At 42.7% G+C, this 20,270-nt stretch overlaps 1 protein-coding gene across 2 annotated transcripts in view; it reads left to right on the top strand.

Moving 5' to 3' along the window:
- LOC139268039 (dihydropyrimidine dehydrogenase [NADP(+)]-like) overlaps nucleotides 1-20,270 on the top strand; it is a 1,057,241-nt gene that overhangs the window by 625,441 nt on the left and 411,530 nt on the right. For both annotated transcript variants that reach the window (XM_070886024.1, XM_070886025.1), the window contains one exon: nucleotides 5,435-5,650. In XM_070886024.1, the coding sequence (XP_070742125.1) occupies nucleotides 5,435-5,650 (216 nt within the window). The remainder of the gene's footprint in view (nucleotides 1-5,434; nucleotides 5,651-20,270) is intronic.

Here is a 20,270-nt window from a genome sequence, read left to right as displayed (position 1 = left end):
AAGGCAAAACCTGAAATAAATTTGGACAAACTTAAAAAATAATTAAAAAATATATATTTTTCTTTAACATTTTATTTTTTTATTAAAATGGACAAATTTCACACTGCACAAAATTAAAATTAGTTTTCTAAGCCCTTAACACTTATTTCTAAGCCCTTAGCCCTTACAGTCAATACACTGTAAAACCTCAGTTAAGTGTCAGTCGTGGCTCAGAGGTCGCAGTCGTGTCTCTGAGTCAGAAGGTTGTGGCTACATTGTCGAAAGTGCCATCTTTCAGATGAGATGTTAAACCGAGACCCCATCTGCTCTGTCTCAGGTGGACTTAAAAGATCCTATGGCACTATTCCAAAGAAGAGCAGGGGGGCTAAGCAGGGGGGCTATCCTGGCCAATATTTATCCCTCAATCAGCATAACATAAACGGATTATCTGGTCATTAACACATTGTGGGAGCTTGCTGTGTGTAGTTGGCTGCCACATTTCCTACATTACAACAGTGACTATACTTCAAAAAGTATTTCATTGGCTGTAAAGCGTTTTGGGACGTCCTGAGGTCATGAAAGGTACTATTAGGGCTAGACTTTCCACTTTGCATCACTGTGCTAATGCCCATATATCACCCAAAAAGGGCTGATATCACCCAAAGATGGAAAGTTGGACACATCGTCGAGCTTATCGCTGAATTGATCGCCCAGCGCAACTTTCGGCTCACATCGCCGAGGTGATTGCTGAGGTTATCGCCCACACATCGCCCAGCGCAATTTTTGGCTCACATCGCCGAGGTGATTGCTGAGGTCATCGCCCACACATTGCCCAGCGCAACTTTCGGCACATCGCCAAGGTGATTGCTGAGGGTGATCGCCCACACATCGCCCAGCCCAACTTTCGGCACATCGCCGGGCTGATCGCTTACCGAGAACATCGCTGGAGAGTAGTTGCTATTGCCTGGCCTTCCTCACATACCTCAGCACTACGGACGTCATTTTGAAAGTCAGAGGAAGAGAGGTGGCCTCTTAAACAGGGGCTTGGATAGTTTGTGAATTATTTAAGAGCCTTTTGAAGATAGATACACTCACAATTAGACATTTTATTATATTTATATAAATAAGTGACATTTCATACTTACTTGGTGTGGCCTGGACATTGTTTAACAACAGTTGTACTAATGTTCTATTTTAACTTACGTTATTAGAAGACACTGCACAACAATTGTAAAGTGAAATAAAATAGTTTTAAAAGAATGACAACTTTTGAATGTTATTTTTCAATTACAAACACCAAAACACCCTCCCACCCCCCCATCCCCCACCCACACCCCAACAGTGAAACGACAACACCAACAATAAATGTGAACAATAGGAACAATATTAAAAAGAGTGCACCCCCCTCCCTACCCGCGGCCACGTTTCTCTCCAGATCCTAGACCCTCCCGTGTTGTTACCTCACCCACCCGTTTTGCTCCCCGGGTACTGCTGCGAAGCCGATGAGCAGTGCCCGATGGTAAGACCTCCTGCCGAGGTTGGGGACATGCTGGAACGATCGCCTGTTGGGGGGCTGTTGGAGGGGAAGACAAAATAGGGGGATCGCCTTCCGAGTCAGGAGGTGATGCATCCTCCTGACCCGACTGTGTGCCGGTGCTTGTGGTCACGGGAGCTCGCGGTGCAGCGCCGTGTACCGCCAAGAACGCATGCTGCATGGCATGGCTAGAGGCAGAGATTTCACACAACTCCAGGATCATCTGCTGCGTTGCCTCCGCTTGGTTAGCAGACACCCGGGAGAATTCCTGCGTGAACTCAACAAACACCTGGAGTTGCTCGCGCTGGATCGCGACAGACTCCTCGCACAGTCATGCCAGGCGCTCCACGCGGTGGTCCAGGGTAGGCCTTTGCTCAAGCTGCTGACCCGGCCTCCGATGGGTCTATGATGGCACTAATGTGTGCCTTGGCATCACCAACTGCATGCCACTTGGTTCCGGTACCTCCTCAGTTGGGATCCCCATCGTGACCACAGGTTCCCCAGAGGGATGCAAGGGGCATCCTCCTCTCTCTCCAGGTATTCCTCCTCCTCCTCGGGCTCTGTGGTCTCCTCCTCTTCACCACCCGCGGTGAATGACACATGGTCAGGTCCATGTGAGTGTCTGTCCTCCTGTTGCACCCCTGGAGCTGGTAAAGCTGCAAAACACAATTGAGATTATTAGAGCAGAAAGCATTGTTGCGCAGCACTGGTATACGTAGGAGGAACATCACTAATCCCATAAATGTGACAGAGAAACGTTACATATTAATGCATCATATGGTATCTATGGCAGTACATCTATGTGGAAATCATTGCGCCAGAGAGCTGTGGAGGCTGGATGTCACAGATAGACCGAATGATAAGGGAGCGAGGGTTTATGGGGTGCAGACAGATGACCAGATGGACTGCTCTTATGTTCTTATGTTGTCAACCTGAGCGTGGCAGAGAGTCGCTCAGAGGCTGCATGCATAACATGACATCATCTATGATATGAGAATGAAATGACGTCACATAGCTCTTACACTGCTTGACACATTACTCACGTGGCGCATGGGATGGTCCGGCAACACCACAGGTGGTGACCGCTCGACTGTGGGCCCTCACTAGTGCTGCATCACGTTCCTCCGGGTCGCTCAGTGGCTGTATTACAGCAGGGCCTCCCCCGGTGCACCTCTGCTGAGCCTGATTATGAGATATCTTCCTCTGCAAACGTAAATAAAGCATGGCATAAGCTACTTGACTAGGTTATGTCATTTATACACAACAGTTTCAAACGTTATATGCTAATAGGGGTTGTGTCCACAATTGATGCACAGTTATAACAAAGATCGGTGTGTTTAGAGGCTAACACTTGCCACATACATCCCTCTCGAATACAATCTATATTGAAGTCGGCAATGACAGTATCTAATGTCCAAAGGTGTCCCATGCCAGACAGTGAGCAAAAGCAGCTCTCCCCCGGTCCATGCTGGGTCCCTGTGTAAGTGACAACAGCCAGAGAGACTTAAAACTGGCACAAGTTCATGGCTCTGTCCAGTTCTTAGCAGAGGTGATACATGTTATCTAAGTTGGAATAACAAGCTTACATTCAACCCAGGAGAATTACCTTTATAATGATTATTACACTTAGAATGTGCAGCATTAAAATATAAAGCCGTGCTTACTCTTGCTGAAGCAACGAGGCTGTTCCAGTGTTTGCGACACTGGTCGCAGCCCCTGAGCACATGGGACGCAGACGAGATGACATCGGCTATCTCGCCCCATAACCTGCGGTAGGCCTGTGGTGCTGGTTTACCACCACGCTACCCCCCCCCCCCCCCCCGGTCAATTGGACCCAACGGGAGTGCACTTCCGCCACGAGGGCCTCATTGGCCTCCTCAGAGAAGGGTTTGGCCCTCTTCCTTCTCCTTTCCACATCTTCCCCACTTTCATCACTGTCAGACATATTTCTCCGGCTTTTTTTCTCTCTCTCTCTTTTCTCTCACCTCTCTGTCTCTGCCTTCCTCCTCTCTCTCTATCTCTCGCTCTCTCTCCCCTCTCGCTCTCTCGCCCCCTTCTGCGCATGTGTGGATGACCCCTGACCTCCCGAAACACGGGAAAACATGGCCAACCAAAAAAAATGTGTTTTAATTTGTGCATGCGCGGAAGGCCGTTGCTAGGGAAGCTTTTGCTTTCACCATTGCTGGGCTATTGCTGGCCGATGTCACATTGCTGAGCTCTCGCCGAGCCAAAAGTCGCGATCCAAAAAATGGCCGATGGTCCAGCGATCATGAAGGCTGCAACATCGCTAAGGCTGGAATATCGCCCATTTTTTGGGCCCTAGCGAACAAAGTGGGAAGTCTAGCCCTATATAAATGCATGTCTCTCTTTCTTTACACCAAATCCCTTTGGGTCTAACTTTTAGTGCGGAATTTAACAGTGTACTTACTGCGGAAGAGCCGAAGGTTTTGTCAGTTTCAATGATTTGTGAGATTTCACTGATTGCTGGCTCTGTGGGGGAGAGGGGGGTGGCACAGCGCAGTCAGTTTCGGAACTCTCATTAACAGACCGCAACTTCGCGATTGGCACATGCACCAAATCTTGAAGGTGCGGTCAGTTTCAAAGGCGGAACGACGGTGAACGCTGCCAGTTCACTGTCATCTTGACCGCTAATTCTGGGCCATCAATACAATTCCTGACATCTGGTAAAGTTTCAGGTCGTCGAGTGAACTGTTAAAATACAAAAGATAATTCAGTGGAAAAAATTGTTTATTTTGATTGAAGGCTTGTTTTGGACATTAAACATTTCAGTTATTGAGGGAGGAAAAAGGCACTGAAAAAATTCTTCAGCAATCATTTTTAGTGCTTTCTAAGAACCTGGTCGCCAGATTGTACAATCTCGATAATATACCCGTAACTATTAAAAAAGTCAGCTACTGTGGGTCAAATTGTGTAAAATCTTTAACATTAAAAATATCTCTCACAGTTCTCTCCATAGGAATAACAGAATGTACTTATGAGTTTTCAAATAAAATCAAATATGTACTAGATTATTCAAATTAAAGTAGGAATTATGCTGGTACAATCCTTTACTATTCTGGGGATACCAAAATATAATATGGTATATTCATCCATTTATTATTCCCTGTAATATATTGAAGGAGAAGTAGCGGGGCCAGGGTGGGGGAGCTTCCCTTTAATGTTTTGCACAGGCAACAATGGTTGACATATCTTTCAGCTTCCTCCTTCATAACTCTACGGGAGTCTTAAGATATTTAGCATCTGATCCACCGATCTACTGTCTGTTCTCAATTCCAACTATATTAGCGAATGTTGTTCTCTTTGTACATTAATATAGAAAGAGCTGCTTATTTTATTTTTAGGTGTTTATAATTAAAATAAAAGTATGTCAAATCACACAATTTTAAACAGTTGCCACGTGTTAAGAGTATTCTAACAATTATACAACATTTTAATAAAGTAATGCTGCTGCTGTAATTATTTGAGTAGATCGCAAGTGGGGCTGCCAGAATTAGGTCTGTACACAAGGTGATGGGTTAATGAATATTTAAATGTTAACACAACACAGCTTGATCCAGTTAAAACCTGCCTACAGAAGATGAATTGGAAATCGCCAAACATACATGCAATACTGTACCTGTGATGATATATTATAATTTATCTTTAGCCGGATGAAAAATATCTATATTTACATACATGTCAATTCTTTTTCAAGAGTAAAAGCACATTTATAGTTCAGTCTTGTCTACTGTGATATATTTTTTATCAGCATTTTGGGAGTTGGTACAGAATTGTACCATAAATGAAGAAACATTTTGTTTCTAAATTTAAAATAATTTCAAGATCATATTTTGTTAATTTATGTAACCAGTTGAGCTTTTTAACTTGAAATGTTTTGTCATTTTCTTTTTCAATTTACAGTCATTACATGGTTGTCTCATTTCTGAGGAGCCTGAACTGCCTCTCTTCTATACACCTATTGATCAAGTGGACATCAGTGTAGAGATGGCTGGGTTGAAATTTCTGAATCCTTTTGGTTTGGCCAGTGCTCCTCCAACGACCAACACAGCAATGATTCGAAGAGCTTTTGAGGCAGGTTGGGCATTTGCCCTGACAAAAACATTCTCCCTCGATAAGGTAGGTACACAAGTCGTAAAAATAGAAGGTCATCCTGCAACTTACTTATGCAGGAGTAATGAAGTATTACTATAACAGCTGAGGACACTTAATGGTACCAGACAATCATTACCATTTATGTTAGATTTTGTATTTCCAAATGTATTGTGCTGTTCATATTCTGATCATGTGGATATGAGGAATATCATTAACTAAGCTCTTCAACAGACTGCATCAAAGTTATTTAGGAATTTACTAAGAAGCCATATTTTATAAAAAATAATCTAGATTAATATTGATTCGGTGTCAGCTGGAGTATTGTGTTCAATTCAGGGCACCACACTTAAGGAAGGATTAGAGAGGATGCAGAAGAGATTTACTAGAATGGTACCAGGGATGAAGGGCTTCAGTTATGCAAAGAGACTGGAGATGATTGGGTTCTTCCGCTTAGAGCAGAGATGCTTGAGAGGAAATTTGACAGAGGTGTTCAAAATCATGAATGGTTTCAATAGAGTAAATAATGAGAAACTGTTTCCAGTGGCAGAAAGGTCGGTAACCAGAGGACACAGATTTAAGGTGGTTGACAAAACAACCAGAGGCAACATGAGGAAACATTATTTTACACAGCGAGTAGTTGTGACCTGGAATGCACTGCCTGAAAGGGTGGTGGAAGCAGATTCAATAGTAACATCCAAAAGGGAATTGGATAAATACTCGAAGGGAAACATTTACAAGCTTATGGGAAATGAACAGGGGCAAGGGGCTAATTGGATAGCTCTACCAAAGAGCAGGCACAGGCATGATGGTCCAAACGGCCTCTTTCTGTGCTGTATCATTCTATGATCATGTGAGGATGCTGTTACAAAATGAAACTAGTAAAGTGGAGTTAAAACAGTGATGGCTCAAAAGGAGTAAGTACAGCAGAGACTGTATTCAATTATTTTGATTTGGTTACAAATATCAATGTCAGTTTGCTAGCTGTATTGACACCGGTAATATTTTAAATCAATCTTTCTAGATATTTCATAATGATTAAGTGCAAGCTCTTATATTTAGACATTCTCTGATTAGAAGGGGGAATAATTTTTCTTCTGTGAGATTACACTTCAGTATTTTTAATAGTGACAAATTTGGTTGTGGCAATATAGATAGGGGTAAGATAACTCCTTATGAGGCCTGTATGATTTGCATTTTGAAATTAATTTAGAAAATCTTTTTTCGGCTATATGTGGTACATATATTGTATGTTTGCTTTGAATGCTTTGAAATATGTATCCTAGCAAAAGACCAGTATCTTTGGGAGAGTTTTCTTACACTGTCCATTCGTTAGGTGTCTGCAATCGGAATGTTTTTGTTTCTTAGCACTAACATCACATTGATGAGCATAAAAATATCACAAACTGAGAATCACCTGCACAACAAAAAAGTGTAGGACTAAACCAACTTCTATCATGTTGGAACATGCCCACTTCCAGTTTTCATCGAGGTGGGGGGGGGGGGGCGGCTGGGGGGTGGTGGAGGGGGGTGTGGTAGGGAGTGGGTACTCTCAGGAGGTGGGTCAGTTGTTGAAACCTTTTAATAAGGCTGTGTCTTCATTTTAACAGTGTTTCTACTTTTTAACCTACGTTGGCCGAGTTTCCCAAGCCTTGGGAAACCCGGCAGATAAAAAGAGGCGAGAAGGTCCAGATCCATAAGGGAAGTGCCTTTACAGCTTGTAGATAGGAGGTGCAGGAGTGTTTCCTCCTGGACCAACAAGCTACCTTGTAAATCCCCCACGATCTGTATGCTCTGCCCTGCCTGCAGTCTCGCTCTCCCCCTCACCCCGACCACCATCTCATTCCACTGACCACCATCTCGTTCCCCCGACACCATCTCATTTCGTCCAATGAACATCTCGCTGTCCCTGACCACTATCTCACTCCCCCAATGACCATCTCGCTCCCCCTGACCACTATCGCGTTTCACCCGATGAAAATCTCGCTCTCCCTGACCACTTTCTCGCTCCCCCGACGACAATCTCGCAGGTTATTTTCGCACAGAAGGTAGCTGGATTTTTCAGTGCAGCCACCTGTGGACGTAATTAAAATTTACGGTTATGTTAATCCTCTTTTCCCCATGACCTAATTTGTAGTGAGGTTTCTTGGTAAAGTCCTTTTCTAACAAAGAAAATAATGCGTTGAGATGGGCAATATATATTCAAAAGAAAGATAAATAATTTAAAAATAGATATTCATCTGAAAATTACCATGTGTATTTTGTTGTGATAGATAAATCACTTTATAGGATCTTTGTTTTGTATTTTAAGTTCATTGAGACCTTAGCAGAATTTTATGACTTTTGCACCTGGCAAAAAAAAGTTGTTCTCCTGTTCTGTTCAAATCAGAAGCAAAATCCAGTTTCCAATGGTAACATCGTGGGGCTGAATTTGCGGTCAGAGGCTTCCCGCGGGCAGATGCCTCCGACCTGCAAAAAATCTACAAACTTACCTGGTGGTCCGGGAGGTTCGGACACTTGCAGTCCTGGGCCTCCCTGGGATCACGTGGGCTTGTCCACTCAATCAAAGAAGGGAATCCCCATTCATACTTATGGGGATTCTGTACGGAACCCCCTTAAGTATGAAAGGAGATCATATAAAAATACCTCTACAACATCAAATAAATTTTTTAAAATTACATATTTATAATTAATTGAAATTGCATATAATGAAATATTTAAAACAAAAATGTAATTTATTGAAAAATAAATGTACATGTTTTAACAGGGTTAAAATAAATTTAGCTTATTACACAGGGTTTTTAATGTATAAATGAAGGAAACAATTTTATGTTTCTATTTTTAAAAACTCTTACGCTGGCAAAAGCAGGCCTTGCGTCTGCTTTTATCAGACGTAAAAATTTCAGGGGCACACGCTGGGTAGAAGTTGGGCAAATAACCCAACTCTCTGCCAGCGAATGCCCTTTTCCCGGGGATGCGGGGGATCTGTCAAGAGACAGATCGCAAGTTTCCGGGTTTCAGCGCATACGCAATGCATGTCTAAACCTGGAACTTGTGCGGCCCCTACAGGCGTGTGCGCATCACGCACGCAAATTCAGCCCATTGAGACTGCAAACGTCTTTAGAACGTCTTTAGAAAAAGATTTTCTATAATTTGGTGTGAAGCAATTTTTAAGAAAAATAGAGATGAGCAATTTCTAATCCATTTAAAGCAGAATGGGCCTGTTACGGCATTTCTCCCAGTTCACTATGGTTTAGGGGATAATTTACCAAAATCCATTCATAGACAGAAAATCATGTGGATCACACACTCAAATTCTCTGTATGTGATCCCATCAGTTGAAGCTTTGTGCAGCTGTATAATCTCATAGAATTGTTGCTTATACATAAACGGAGTTGTTGATCTGCTTATTTTAAACACTTTAAGAACATTGTTGAAATAGCATGCATAGTAATTTTACATGTTAGCATTACCAGCAGAATTTCACCCCCTCAAAGTTTTAAATAATTAAGGGTGAGGGAAAATCATTGTAAAAGTCTTTCTGTGTCAGATGAAACGAGCTGGGTAAAGTCTGTGATGGACTAGATTATGCATGGCCTGTTCTTATTCAATACTTTTTTTAAATTCCTAAATTAGGCTATCAACACGTGAGAATTTTTTTCCTAATCAGCTAGAATGTACAAGTCAAGATGCTGCAGAGAAGCTTACAAAATAAAAAAAAGGATAGGCAAGGATCATTTGGTCTATCAGGCCCACCCCACCCAAACATGTTGCAGCTCTCGTGCGTCATTAATCCAAACCTCACTCAGACAATCAAGAAACCCGAGAAAAAAATCTTCGGCCAATTTGGAAAATATTGTCTAACAACCAAAGGCAATCAAGTAAGTACCAGGGGACCATAATAACTCATGAGTATCACTAGAATTATAGAATAGTACAGCAGAGAAGGAGGCCATTTAGCCCTGCAATTTTTTCTCCTTCAAGTATTTATCCAATTCCCTTTTGAAAGCTGCTATTGAATCTGCATCCACCACCCTATCAGGCAGTGCATGACAAATCCTCATGTTGCCTCTGTTTCTTTTGCCGATCACCTTAAATCTGTGCCCTCTGGTTATTGACCTTTCAGCCATTGGAAACAGTTTTCCTTTATTTACCCTATCTAACTCCTTCATGATTTTGAACACCTCTATCAAATCTCCTCTCAACCTTCTCTGCTCGGAGGAGAACAACCCCAGCTTCTCCAGTCTATCCACGTAACTGTAATCCCTCATCCCTGGAACCATTCTAGTAAATCTCTTCTGTACCCGCTCCAAAGCCTTCACATCCTTCCTAAAGTATGGTGCCCAGAATTGGACACAATACTCCAACTGGGGCCAAACTAGTATATAGGTCGAGCATAACTTCCTGGCTTTTGTACTCTGTGCCTCTATTTATCAAGCCCAGGATCCCATATGCTTTATTAACTGCATTGTTAACCTTTCCTTCCAACTTCAGAGATTTGTGCACAAACACCCTCAGGTCTCTCTGTTCTTGCATCCCTTTAAAATTGTATCATTTAGTGTGTTTTGTCTCTCCTCATTCTTCCCATCAAAATGTATCACCTCACACTTTTCTGCATTGAATTTCATTTGCCACGTATCTGCCCATTCCATCAGTCTGTCTATGTCCTCTTGAAGTCTATTACTATCTTTCTCACTGTTCACTACACCCCCAAGTTTTGTGTCATCTGCAAATTTTGAAATTGTGCCCTGTATCCCACTACAGCCAGCCATCTCTACCTTCTATAACTCAAATTGTCCTCCTTTCAGGAACTTGTCAATGTCCCTTTGTAAGTACTGTAGGGAATCTATCTTCACCAGACATTTTAATAATCTACTCCAGAGGTCTGTGACTCTCTGTGAAAACATTTCAGGATAATTTATACAACAAATAACCTAGTTAACAGCAGTCAGCATGAATTGATCTGGGGACAAACCTGCCTGGCCAACCTCCTCAATGTCTTTGAAGAAGTCACAAACCAAGTGGACTGTGATAAGCTCTACAACATGGTGTACTTTAACTCTTGAGAGGATTTTTAATGAAGTTCCATGGGAAAGATTGTTTAATAAACTCAAAGCTATGAGGATTCAGGATAAACTTTGGTAATGGATAAGAAATTGGCTGAAGGGTAGGAAACAACCATTATTTGCTAGGGTAGTTGTATTGCAATGAGGGGATGTATCTCAAGGGGACTGGATTACAAAAAGAAGGAAATTATGCTTCAGTTGTATAGAGCCTTGATCAGACCATGCCTGGAGTACTGCACTCAGATTTGGGCATGGAACCTCAGGAAGGATATAGTGACCTTGGAGTGATTGCTGCGCAGATTCACCAGAATATTACCAGGGCTCAGAAGGTAAAATTGGGACAGGTTGCATAAACTTGAGTACAGAAGATTGTGCAGTGATCTGATCAAGGGCCTGAAGTTTCCACATGATATCAGCTTAATCTTGGTGGAATCAACTGAAATAGCGCTAAAGATCGAGGAATTTTAAACGTGTGAGTGGTGCCATGAACCACTTTACCCTGGAGTACTCAACGACCTTTGATGCTGGTTCGACAGTCCATTCGCCCCTGCCCAAAAAACCGGCCACACCCCCAGGTCGGAATGGCGAGCTTCCACCAGTTGTGCCCTTTGTGGGTGTTCATCACATGACACCCAGAATCTTGTGTGCACAGGCACCTGTGGTCATATGAATCCAACGTTAACTATCTGATCTGCAGTGACCAATAGTCAATTGAACCCTGACCCAGGTCTGTTTCTCCTCCTGCTGCTGCTGCAATTTAAATTACTTTAGGGTCAGTTTAAATTAGTTTAAATTCAGTTAATTGATCTTCTCTTGATGAATATGACCTGTGACCAGTCGGTAATTGAATCCACACAGGTGTCTTCTGCTCTGCTGCAGTAATTGGTTAATTTAAGACAAGCAGTGGCTGATCAATTGAAGCCAATTAAAAAGTAAGACGCAGAGCATTAAATCAGTCAATTGATCTGCCTTGTTCTGCTGTAGATCAATTAGTTAAAAAATTTGAAGAATGGCTCATTTCCTGGCAATTCGACGACACACTGCTTGATTATGCTGATTCATGGGCGATTTTACATTCAGGCTTATTCGAACAAGTTTGCGCAGAAACTTCAACGTAACTTCACCACGGCAAAACCGACGCAGTGCTCAGGGCATTTTGCCGATTGCGCCCCAGCGGAAACTCCGTGTTTAAAATGTTATAATGATTCAATAGGGTAGCTACAGAGAAACTATTTCCGCTGATGAGGGAACCAAGAACGAGGGGACATAATCTTAAATTTAGAGCTAGGCAATTTAGGAGGGAAGTCAGGAAATACTTATTCTACACAGTGGAGTGGAAGTCTGGAATTCTCTGTCCCAAAAGGCTGTAGATTGGAGCTTTCAAAACTGAGATCAATAGATTTTTGTTAGCTAAGGTTATTGTAATGTCTGTAAGCTTGTAATGCTTGTAGCTCCACACTGTGGATGTGGACGTATTGTGTACTGCAACTGTATAGTTAATCATTAAACAGAACAGGCACTTTCCGGAAAGTTCTGAGAGAGCAGCCTGCATGTTAGGAAGTTGTGTGTGCTGTGCTATTTAAAGATATCACATTTGGCGGCGAGATGGGAGATTTTTCGGATGTTTAAAGCTTAAATTTTGTTGGTGAAGGATTCAGCCAGCCGACAGAAGACTTTGGAAGTTTCTGTCTTTGAAAAAAAAGCTACAAAATCCGAGGTAAAAAAGAGCACATGGTGTGTACAGCTAGAGATTAAAAATGGCAGATGTAATCGGATATTTGGGTGAATACTATCACGACCAGGAACGTTTTAAAGCATATGTGGATCGGCTAGAAATGTATTTCACTGTAAATAACATAATCGAAGTTCCAGACAATGCAGTCCAGAACCAGGCTGTGTTGGAACATAGGAAAGCGATCTTCTTATCAGTGGCAGGTCCGGCATTATACGAAACCCTTGTAAATCTGCTTGTGCCTGACGAGCCAAAGGACACAACGCTTAAAGAGATTTTAACGAAGCTGGAGCAGCACTATAACCCCAAACCGTTAGAAATTGCTGAAAGCTATCGTTTCGGGATTCGGAATCAAAAGGCGGATGAAAGTAATTACACTGTAATTTTGGAAACTTTCAAAACCGAGCATTACGGGATTGTTTTGTTTGTGGGGTGAAAAATGATGCGATCAGAAGGAAGTTATTGACGACAGATGATTTAACTTTTGAGATTGCTTGTCAGACGATTGCTTGCGAGGTCGATGAGCATGGCTGAACAATATTCCAGAGAATTAAATAATGATTACGGTCGTCAGTCAACCGAGGGAAATCACCTGCAGGTTCAAAGTAAAAGACGGCCATGGCCGAAAGACTAAGAAATTGGAAATTCTACCAGAACGTCGAAGTCATGCTATAGGTGCCTGGGACAACACATTGCTAAAAGTTGTCCATACGTGAAGGCAGAGTGTTTCTTCTGCAGAAAGATTGGACATCTTGCGAAGGCATGCCGACTGAAGGGTAAACCAGTTTTGAAAGCTATTAGTCCAGTGTTCAAAGCTATGAGTAGTAATCCAAAGAGACTACATAGCTTGGAAGAACAACAACAGGACGAGGAGATGTTAATGTTACATGTCATCAGGAGCATGAGGTTAACGGACAACGATTTGGAAAGCATCAAAATCCACATAGATGTTGCGGGATTCAAGATACCAATGGAAATTGACACGGGTGCCTCCGTGAGTGTAGTACCAGAATCACTGTACCGCAACAAATTGCGTGATTTTCAACTGGAGAAATCCAAGATAGAGCTGCGAGGCTACTCGGGAGAGGAAATTCCTGTAGTAGGCCAAATCACCGTACTGGTGAAATATAAAGATCAATTTCAGAACTTGCCTCGAATAGTAGTGAAAGGAGACAAGTCTGCCTTACTAGGAAGAAATTGGTTGAGCTCACTGAAGCTGGATTGGAGTAAGATTTTGTGTGTGGAAGGGAGATTTTCATCAATGGATGAGATTATCAATAAGTATCCGAAGGTGTTCTGTGAAACGGGCAGTCTGATCCAAGGCTTTAAAGCGAGTGTCAGGGTACAGAAGGACGCTAGATCGGTTTACTACAAGCCACGTTCCGTACCATATGCACTCAAGGAGAAAGTTGAGCAAGAACTCAAAAGACTAGAGACTGAGAACATTATTTGTAAGATAGATCGATGTAATTGGGCTACATCCATTGTTGTTGTACCTAAGTCTGATGGTAAAGTAAGATTGTGTGGTGATTATAAGGTAACCGTAAACCAGGTTCTAGAGGGTAATGTCCCCAATACATTGCCGAATATAGAAGATTTGTTCACAACACTGACAGGTGGTCAGATCTTCTCAAAACTGGATCTTACGAATGCCTACTTACAGCTTGAACTAGATGAGGAGTCCAAGTCATGTTTGACTATAAATACTCATCTAGGCCTATATCAGTTTAATAGGCTACCATTTGGAGTGTCTTCCGCCCCTGCCATATTCCAAGGGGTGCTGAACCAGATTTTGCAAGATATTGAAGGGGTAGTATGTTATTTGAATGACATACTAATTTCAACACCAAATAGGCAAATTCATAATAACATATTGAATGAAGTCCTCAAACGGCTAGAGAAGCACAGAGTACGAGTGTCTGCTCGTAAGTGTGAGTTATTTAAAAACTCAGTGGAGTACTTAGGGTACAGAGTAGACAAAGATGGTTTACATCCAACCATGGAAAAATTGGATGCAATTAGAAATGCACCCACTCTCAGGAATGTAACTGAACTTCGTTCATTCTTGGGTCTTTTGAACTATTATGGGAAGTTCCTACCAAATTTGGCTACAGTATTACATCCATTGAATGAACTTTTGAAAAAGCAGGTCCATTGGCAGTGGTCAAAAGATTGCGATACAGCATTCAAGGAGTGTAAAAACAAATTGGTAGAGAGCACCATGTTAGTTCACTATGACATATCTAAGGAGATTAAGCTAGCATGTGATGCCTCTCCGTATGGAGTTGGGGCAGTAATCGCTCATGTATTAAGTAGTGGGGAGGAGAGACCAATTGTTTTTGCTTCATGCACTCTCAATGCCAGTGAGAGAAATTATGCTCAAATTGAAAGGGAAGCTTTGCCAATAATTTTTGCGGTCAAGAAGTTTCACAAATACTTGTATGGTCGTAAATTTACTATCGTTACGGACCATTAGCCCCTAACAGCAATCTTCCATCCAAAGTCCCCAGTTCCAACATTAGCTGCAGCCTGAATGCAGAGATGGGCTTTGATTTTGTCAGCATATACATATGATATTGAATACAGACGATCAGCTGATCACAGTAATGCTGATGTAATGTCTAGATTGCCTTCTCCATCACAGGTTACACCCGATAGGGAAGAAGTATTTTATTTTTCATACATTGATGAACTGCCAGTCACAGCTGAAGAGATTGGTAGAGCAACCAAACGTGTTGCAGTTATGTCAAAGGTGTATGAGTACATTGCAAATGGATAGCCAAATCCATGAGAGAATCAGAATGGAAGTCTGAGTCCAAGTCAGGGAAACAAAGAGCCTGAAGTTAGAGTGAGTGCAAATGAAAATCAAGGAAATTCCATGGAGGTAAATGTTCCTCAGGATGAGCCTCAAATGAGTGTGAAATCAACACCATGTTTGGAAGATTCTGTTCGAGAGCGAAGGTATCCTCTTCGAAACAGAAAACAAGTGGTAAAGTTAAATTTGTAAAAATGAAAGTTAATTATGATGTTGTTATGATGGCTTTTTCATTAAGGAGGGAGAAGTATAATGTCTGTAAGCTTGTAATGCTTGTAACTCCACGCTGTGGATGTGGACATATTTTGACTGCAACTGTATTGTTAATCATTAAACAGAACAGGCACTTTCCGGAGAGTTCCGAGAGAGCAGCCTGCATGTTAGGGAGCTGTGTGTGCTGTGCTATGTGAAGATATCACAGTTATCAAGAGGTATGGAGCTAAGGCAGGTAAATGGAGTTGAGGTACAAATTAGCCGAGATCTAATTGAATGATGGGAACAGTCTGGAGCAGCTGAATGGTCTACTGCTGTTCCTGTGGTGCTCGTACTGAGTGAGGGGCCTCAGGGCTTGGCGATGGTTCTAATTTACATAAATAATCTGGATTCATAGACTCTGTGCACAGTGGTCATATTTGCAGATGATACCAAACTAGGAGGGACAGTGAAATTGGAAGAGGCAGTTCAGCTATTATAGAATGAGTTGGATAGAATATGTAAGTGGGCATAACAACAGCAGGTGAAATTTAATGCAGTAAAGTGCTACACAGAGGAAGGAAAAATAAATGAAATGCATACTTCATAAATGGTGTTGAACTAGCTAAATATGTAGCTGAAGGAGACACCAAACCAATCAACGGAGAGCAGCAATCAACAAAGCCAAAAGGATGTTCAACCATATAGCTGATACAGTAATAATATAAGACAGAGGAGGTAATGATCAAACTTTATAGTTCTCTGGTCAGACCGCACCTTGAATGCTGCATCTGCTTCTGGTCACGAGAAATAAGAGAGGCATTTAATCACTGGAGACAGTGCAGCGATCAGCTACTCTACTAATCCCCAGTGTCAGGGTTTTAGGAGCTAAGAATGGAGAAACTTGGGCTCGTCAGCCTAGAAAGAAGGCATCTGGAAAGTGATGTTGTAGAGGTATGCAAGATTCTTAAGGGTATAGAAAGAGTTTACCCAGAATATTATTTCAAGGTAAACTATGGAAGTAGAATTAGGAGACATGGCTTCAAACTAGTAAAAGGAAATTCTTCTTCACCACAAAGCTGAGCATATGTCATACATTTCCAGATAGGATGCAAATACCCAGTAATAATTTAAGAAACAATTGGATGCAACAATGGGGAGGGAGAAAGTTATGACCTCCCTGCATGGATGAACTAGGTTTGGTCAAATATCCTAATTATGCTATGATCTTGTGAAAATAAATAAGTCCTGCCATCTAACCATTTTGCTTATGTCTTCTATACTCATACCCGCTAGTTCCCCCATTCCTATATAGCTCAAATAACCTATCCATTCAAACAGAATCTATCTCTTTAATATTTAAAAATCTCATTAATATCTCCTCTAAGCCCCTTTTCCTCCAATTAAAAAAAATGCCCCAATTCCTGGAGTCTGTCGTGATATCTAAGAACCCTAAGACTGAGTATCATTTTGGTTGGCTTCCTTTGGAACTTCTGCAGGGCCTCGATACTATCTGCCTTGTGTGGGGATTAAATCTCAACACAGTACGTGCGACTGTACCAGCCTTGTATATTTTAAGTATAGTATTCCTGGTTTTATATTGTACTGCCCTAACAATTCACTTCAATACTCTATATGTTTTCATCACACTGTTTGTGGACCTTCAAAGTTTTATCTATTGTGATCTCAAGGTCCTCTCAAACTCCAAGACCTTTAGTGGGTAACCGTGCATAGATATATAATGGAAACATGCATGCATTCAAAATGGATAAATGGGTGCTGTATTGTTTGAGTCCCTGGAATTATTTAACTGTCTTGAACAGAAATAATTAAATGTGGAGCGTGTAATAAAACTTTAGAGGTTCAAAATGTTTAGAATTCTTCAGCAAATCGGAGAGGAAGTAAATGCTATACTGGATTTTTTTTACCAGCTGCTTCAACACGGAGCAAGATATGAATCCAAGCATTGACTGTTGGCTGAACACCCGTAGTGGAAAAAATGTTTAAGAGCAGGATGGTGCCCCCACCTCCACAAACACTTGTATATACAGAGCTAAAGGTTTACATGCTATCCTAAGGCCAAGCACTAGACATCTCACATGAGAAATTGTCCAATGTTGCCCCAAGGGCATGTGGCTGATTGGTTCAAGAATATTTTTTGGTTAAACACATGGAAGCAATTTCCTTGAGGATTTCATTGGCCTCCCGCTGTAACTCCCAACAGGAGACCACTGAAACACACTGGAAACAGCAAAGACCACATTGCATCTGGTCTCCACCATTTAAATGAGTTTTTGGATTGTCGTTTACGGGGTGGAAACCTTGTGTACCTTTACAAGGCAAGGGTGGAGCAGTGTTGAGGTTGGGGATTCCGTACAGATAGGAGATGTTCTGAAATCATTCGCGATCTGGCTCATTCAGTATCCGGCGTAGTACTGAAAGTCGGCATTCCCAGTGAAATGAGGGTACTGGCCTCCAGATGGGTGTAAATGGGCACCACCGAGGGAACCAGGCCATGCAAGTGATCTGGACTGTCAAAGAATGAACGTTTGTTTTTATATCGGCCCATTTACACAGGGTGCTGAAGGAGATTGGGTGTCATTAACCCCCCGCCCCCCGGCTCCCCCGCCAACACACACACTTTCAAGGTGGCAGGCGGAGGGCTTTCTGATTTCATGGGAGAAGTGGGCACTGGAGATGTCCCTGTACTAGTGTGGGTGCCCATCTTGCCCAATCCCGTTAGATGCCCTCCCTGCCCCCAACAACTCTGGCATAACCATTGTACCGCAGCTTTTTAAAGCTAATATTTATTTACGTATTCAACGTAAAAAAAAACAATTCCATTCTCGGGAGATCCTCGAGGTGGTATAAAAATATTATGAGGTACAAACTGTAAGGGTATAGCGGTCTCTCTCAGATCCTTATCTGTTACCTTATCTGTTTCTAATTGGTCACGGTCATCATGCTTCTGATGCTTTGTCTGGGACTGACTCCATCGCTCTCTGTGGCAACTGTCTGAGGCTCAACTAGACTGTTCACAAGCTGGTGATGTATTTGAACCTGAGCTGAGCTTCCGACCCCATATCCAATCCTTCAGCAGGACCGCCTGCTTCCACCTCCCTATCCTTGCCCGACTCTGCCCCGCCTCAGCGCATCTGCTGCTGAAATCCTCATCCATGCCTTTATTAACTCTAGACTTGACTATTCCAATGCTCTCCAGGCCAGCCTCCCATCTTCCACCCTCCATAAGCTCATCCAAAACTCTGCTGCTCTTATTCTAACTCGCACCAAGTCCTGTTCACCCATCAGCCCTGTGCTTGCTGACTGATATTGACTCCCGGTCTGGCAATGCTTCAATTTTAAAATTCTCATCCTTGTTTGCAAATCCCCCATGTTCTCGCCCCTCACTAATATATGTGACCTCCTCCAGCCGTATAACCTTCTGAGATCTGTGCTATACAAATGCAAGTATTTGTTGTTGCAGCTGAATGCTGTCTGCCTGCTCATCTGTCTGACCATCACATTGAGTGCCTATGTGCCTGTCCCATTTTGTTGCAGTCTCCCATATTATTATTCTGGCAGCGAGCCCACCCCAATTGCTTATGCCTCATTTGGGGTAGACGTGTTGCTGAAACTTACCAGCTGGAAGCCCGCTTATCTTTTGCAGCCAATTAAATAATGGAAATAGCTAGCATTCAAAAGGATCTGGTCCAATTAAGCACATGAAATCAAGAATAGCAGGTGTGGATTAGTGTGGATAAATGTAAGATATTGCATATTGAAAGAAAAAACATGTATACAAAGAAGGACTCTGTTTTGAAATCATCATCTCATAGGCGGTCCCTCGAAACGAGGATGACTTGCTTCCAAGCCAAAAAAGGATGAGTTCACAGGTGTTACTATAAAGGACCTGAACTACATCCTGAAGGGTGAAAGATGCCTGTGCGTGGATTTTTTTAACATGTGGTGGCCGTTGCACACCAGCCACCACACGGGCTTGACAGAGCTAAGTCTTGGTCCAGTGGCAAGGATTACCCAAGACAACTGGAGACCTGCTCTGCTGCACGGATCTAGTGCACACACATATCGCAGTGTGGGCTGGCCCGTGCTGCCCCTGGGCCCCTGGACCCGAACTCACACCTCCCCTGGGCCCCGATCACAACCCTCTACATTCTCTCGCCGCTACTTCGCCACGCCCTCATGCTCCTGCTGTATCTGTCCACGCTCCAATCACTGACTTGGACCTTGATGATGTCATTCTCCGCTGCTGTCGCCCTCCTGCACCAGCTTGTGCTGCTCCCTGCAGCAGTATGCCTCCACGCTGCCCGCCGAGGCCACTTTCTGCTCCTTTTATGGCCCCGACCTGCTGCTGGTGTTCTCACGCAGGTCGGGGCCGCCATGCATTTTTGAAATCGACCAGTGGAGAATATGGAGCCTGTCAGGTTATGGTCAAGTGTCTCCTTTAAAGGGGTGACACTGCTGATATTGTCAGGATGGGGAGGCATTGAATGGAGTGCCCCAGTTCCCGCTATACATGAATAACACAGTATCTCAGTTTCAGTACAAGGTAATTAAATTCAAGGTGGCATCAAACTAGAGGATACTGTGAACTCCAAGGGGGCAGCCAGGATCTTACAAGGGAAACTTAACAGTTAGCATCTAGCTGATCAGTGGCAGATCCTATATAAAGGATCTTAAATTGTAAGTAAAAATAGGAGGCACTTGTGCACCATGAATGAGATAAGATGTTCCAAGACAGAAGTTGAAAGGGACCTGGACATACTGACTTATTGCCATGTCGAAACCATATGAGGCGGGAATAAGCAAAGCAAATAGGATGCT

The sequence above is a fragment of the Pristiophorus japonicus genome, chromosome 8 (assembly GCF_044704955.1).
Source record: "Pristiophorus japonicus isolate sPriJap1 chromosome 8, sPriJap1.hap1, whole genome shotgun sequence".
In the NCBI taxonomy this organism is placed as follows: Eukaryota; Metazoa; Chordata; class Chondrichthyes; family Pristiophoridae; genus Pristiophorus; species Pristiophorus japonicus.
Note: the sequence above shows the minus strand (reverse complement) of the source record. Positions and strands in the feature narration are given on the sequence as shown.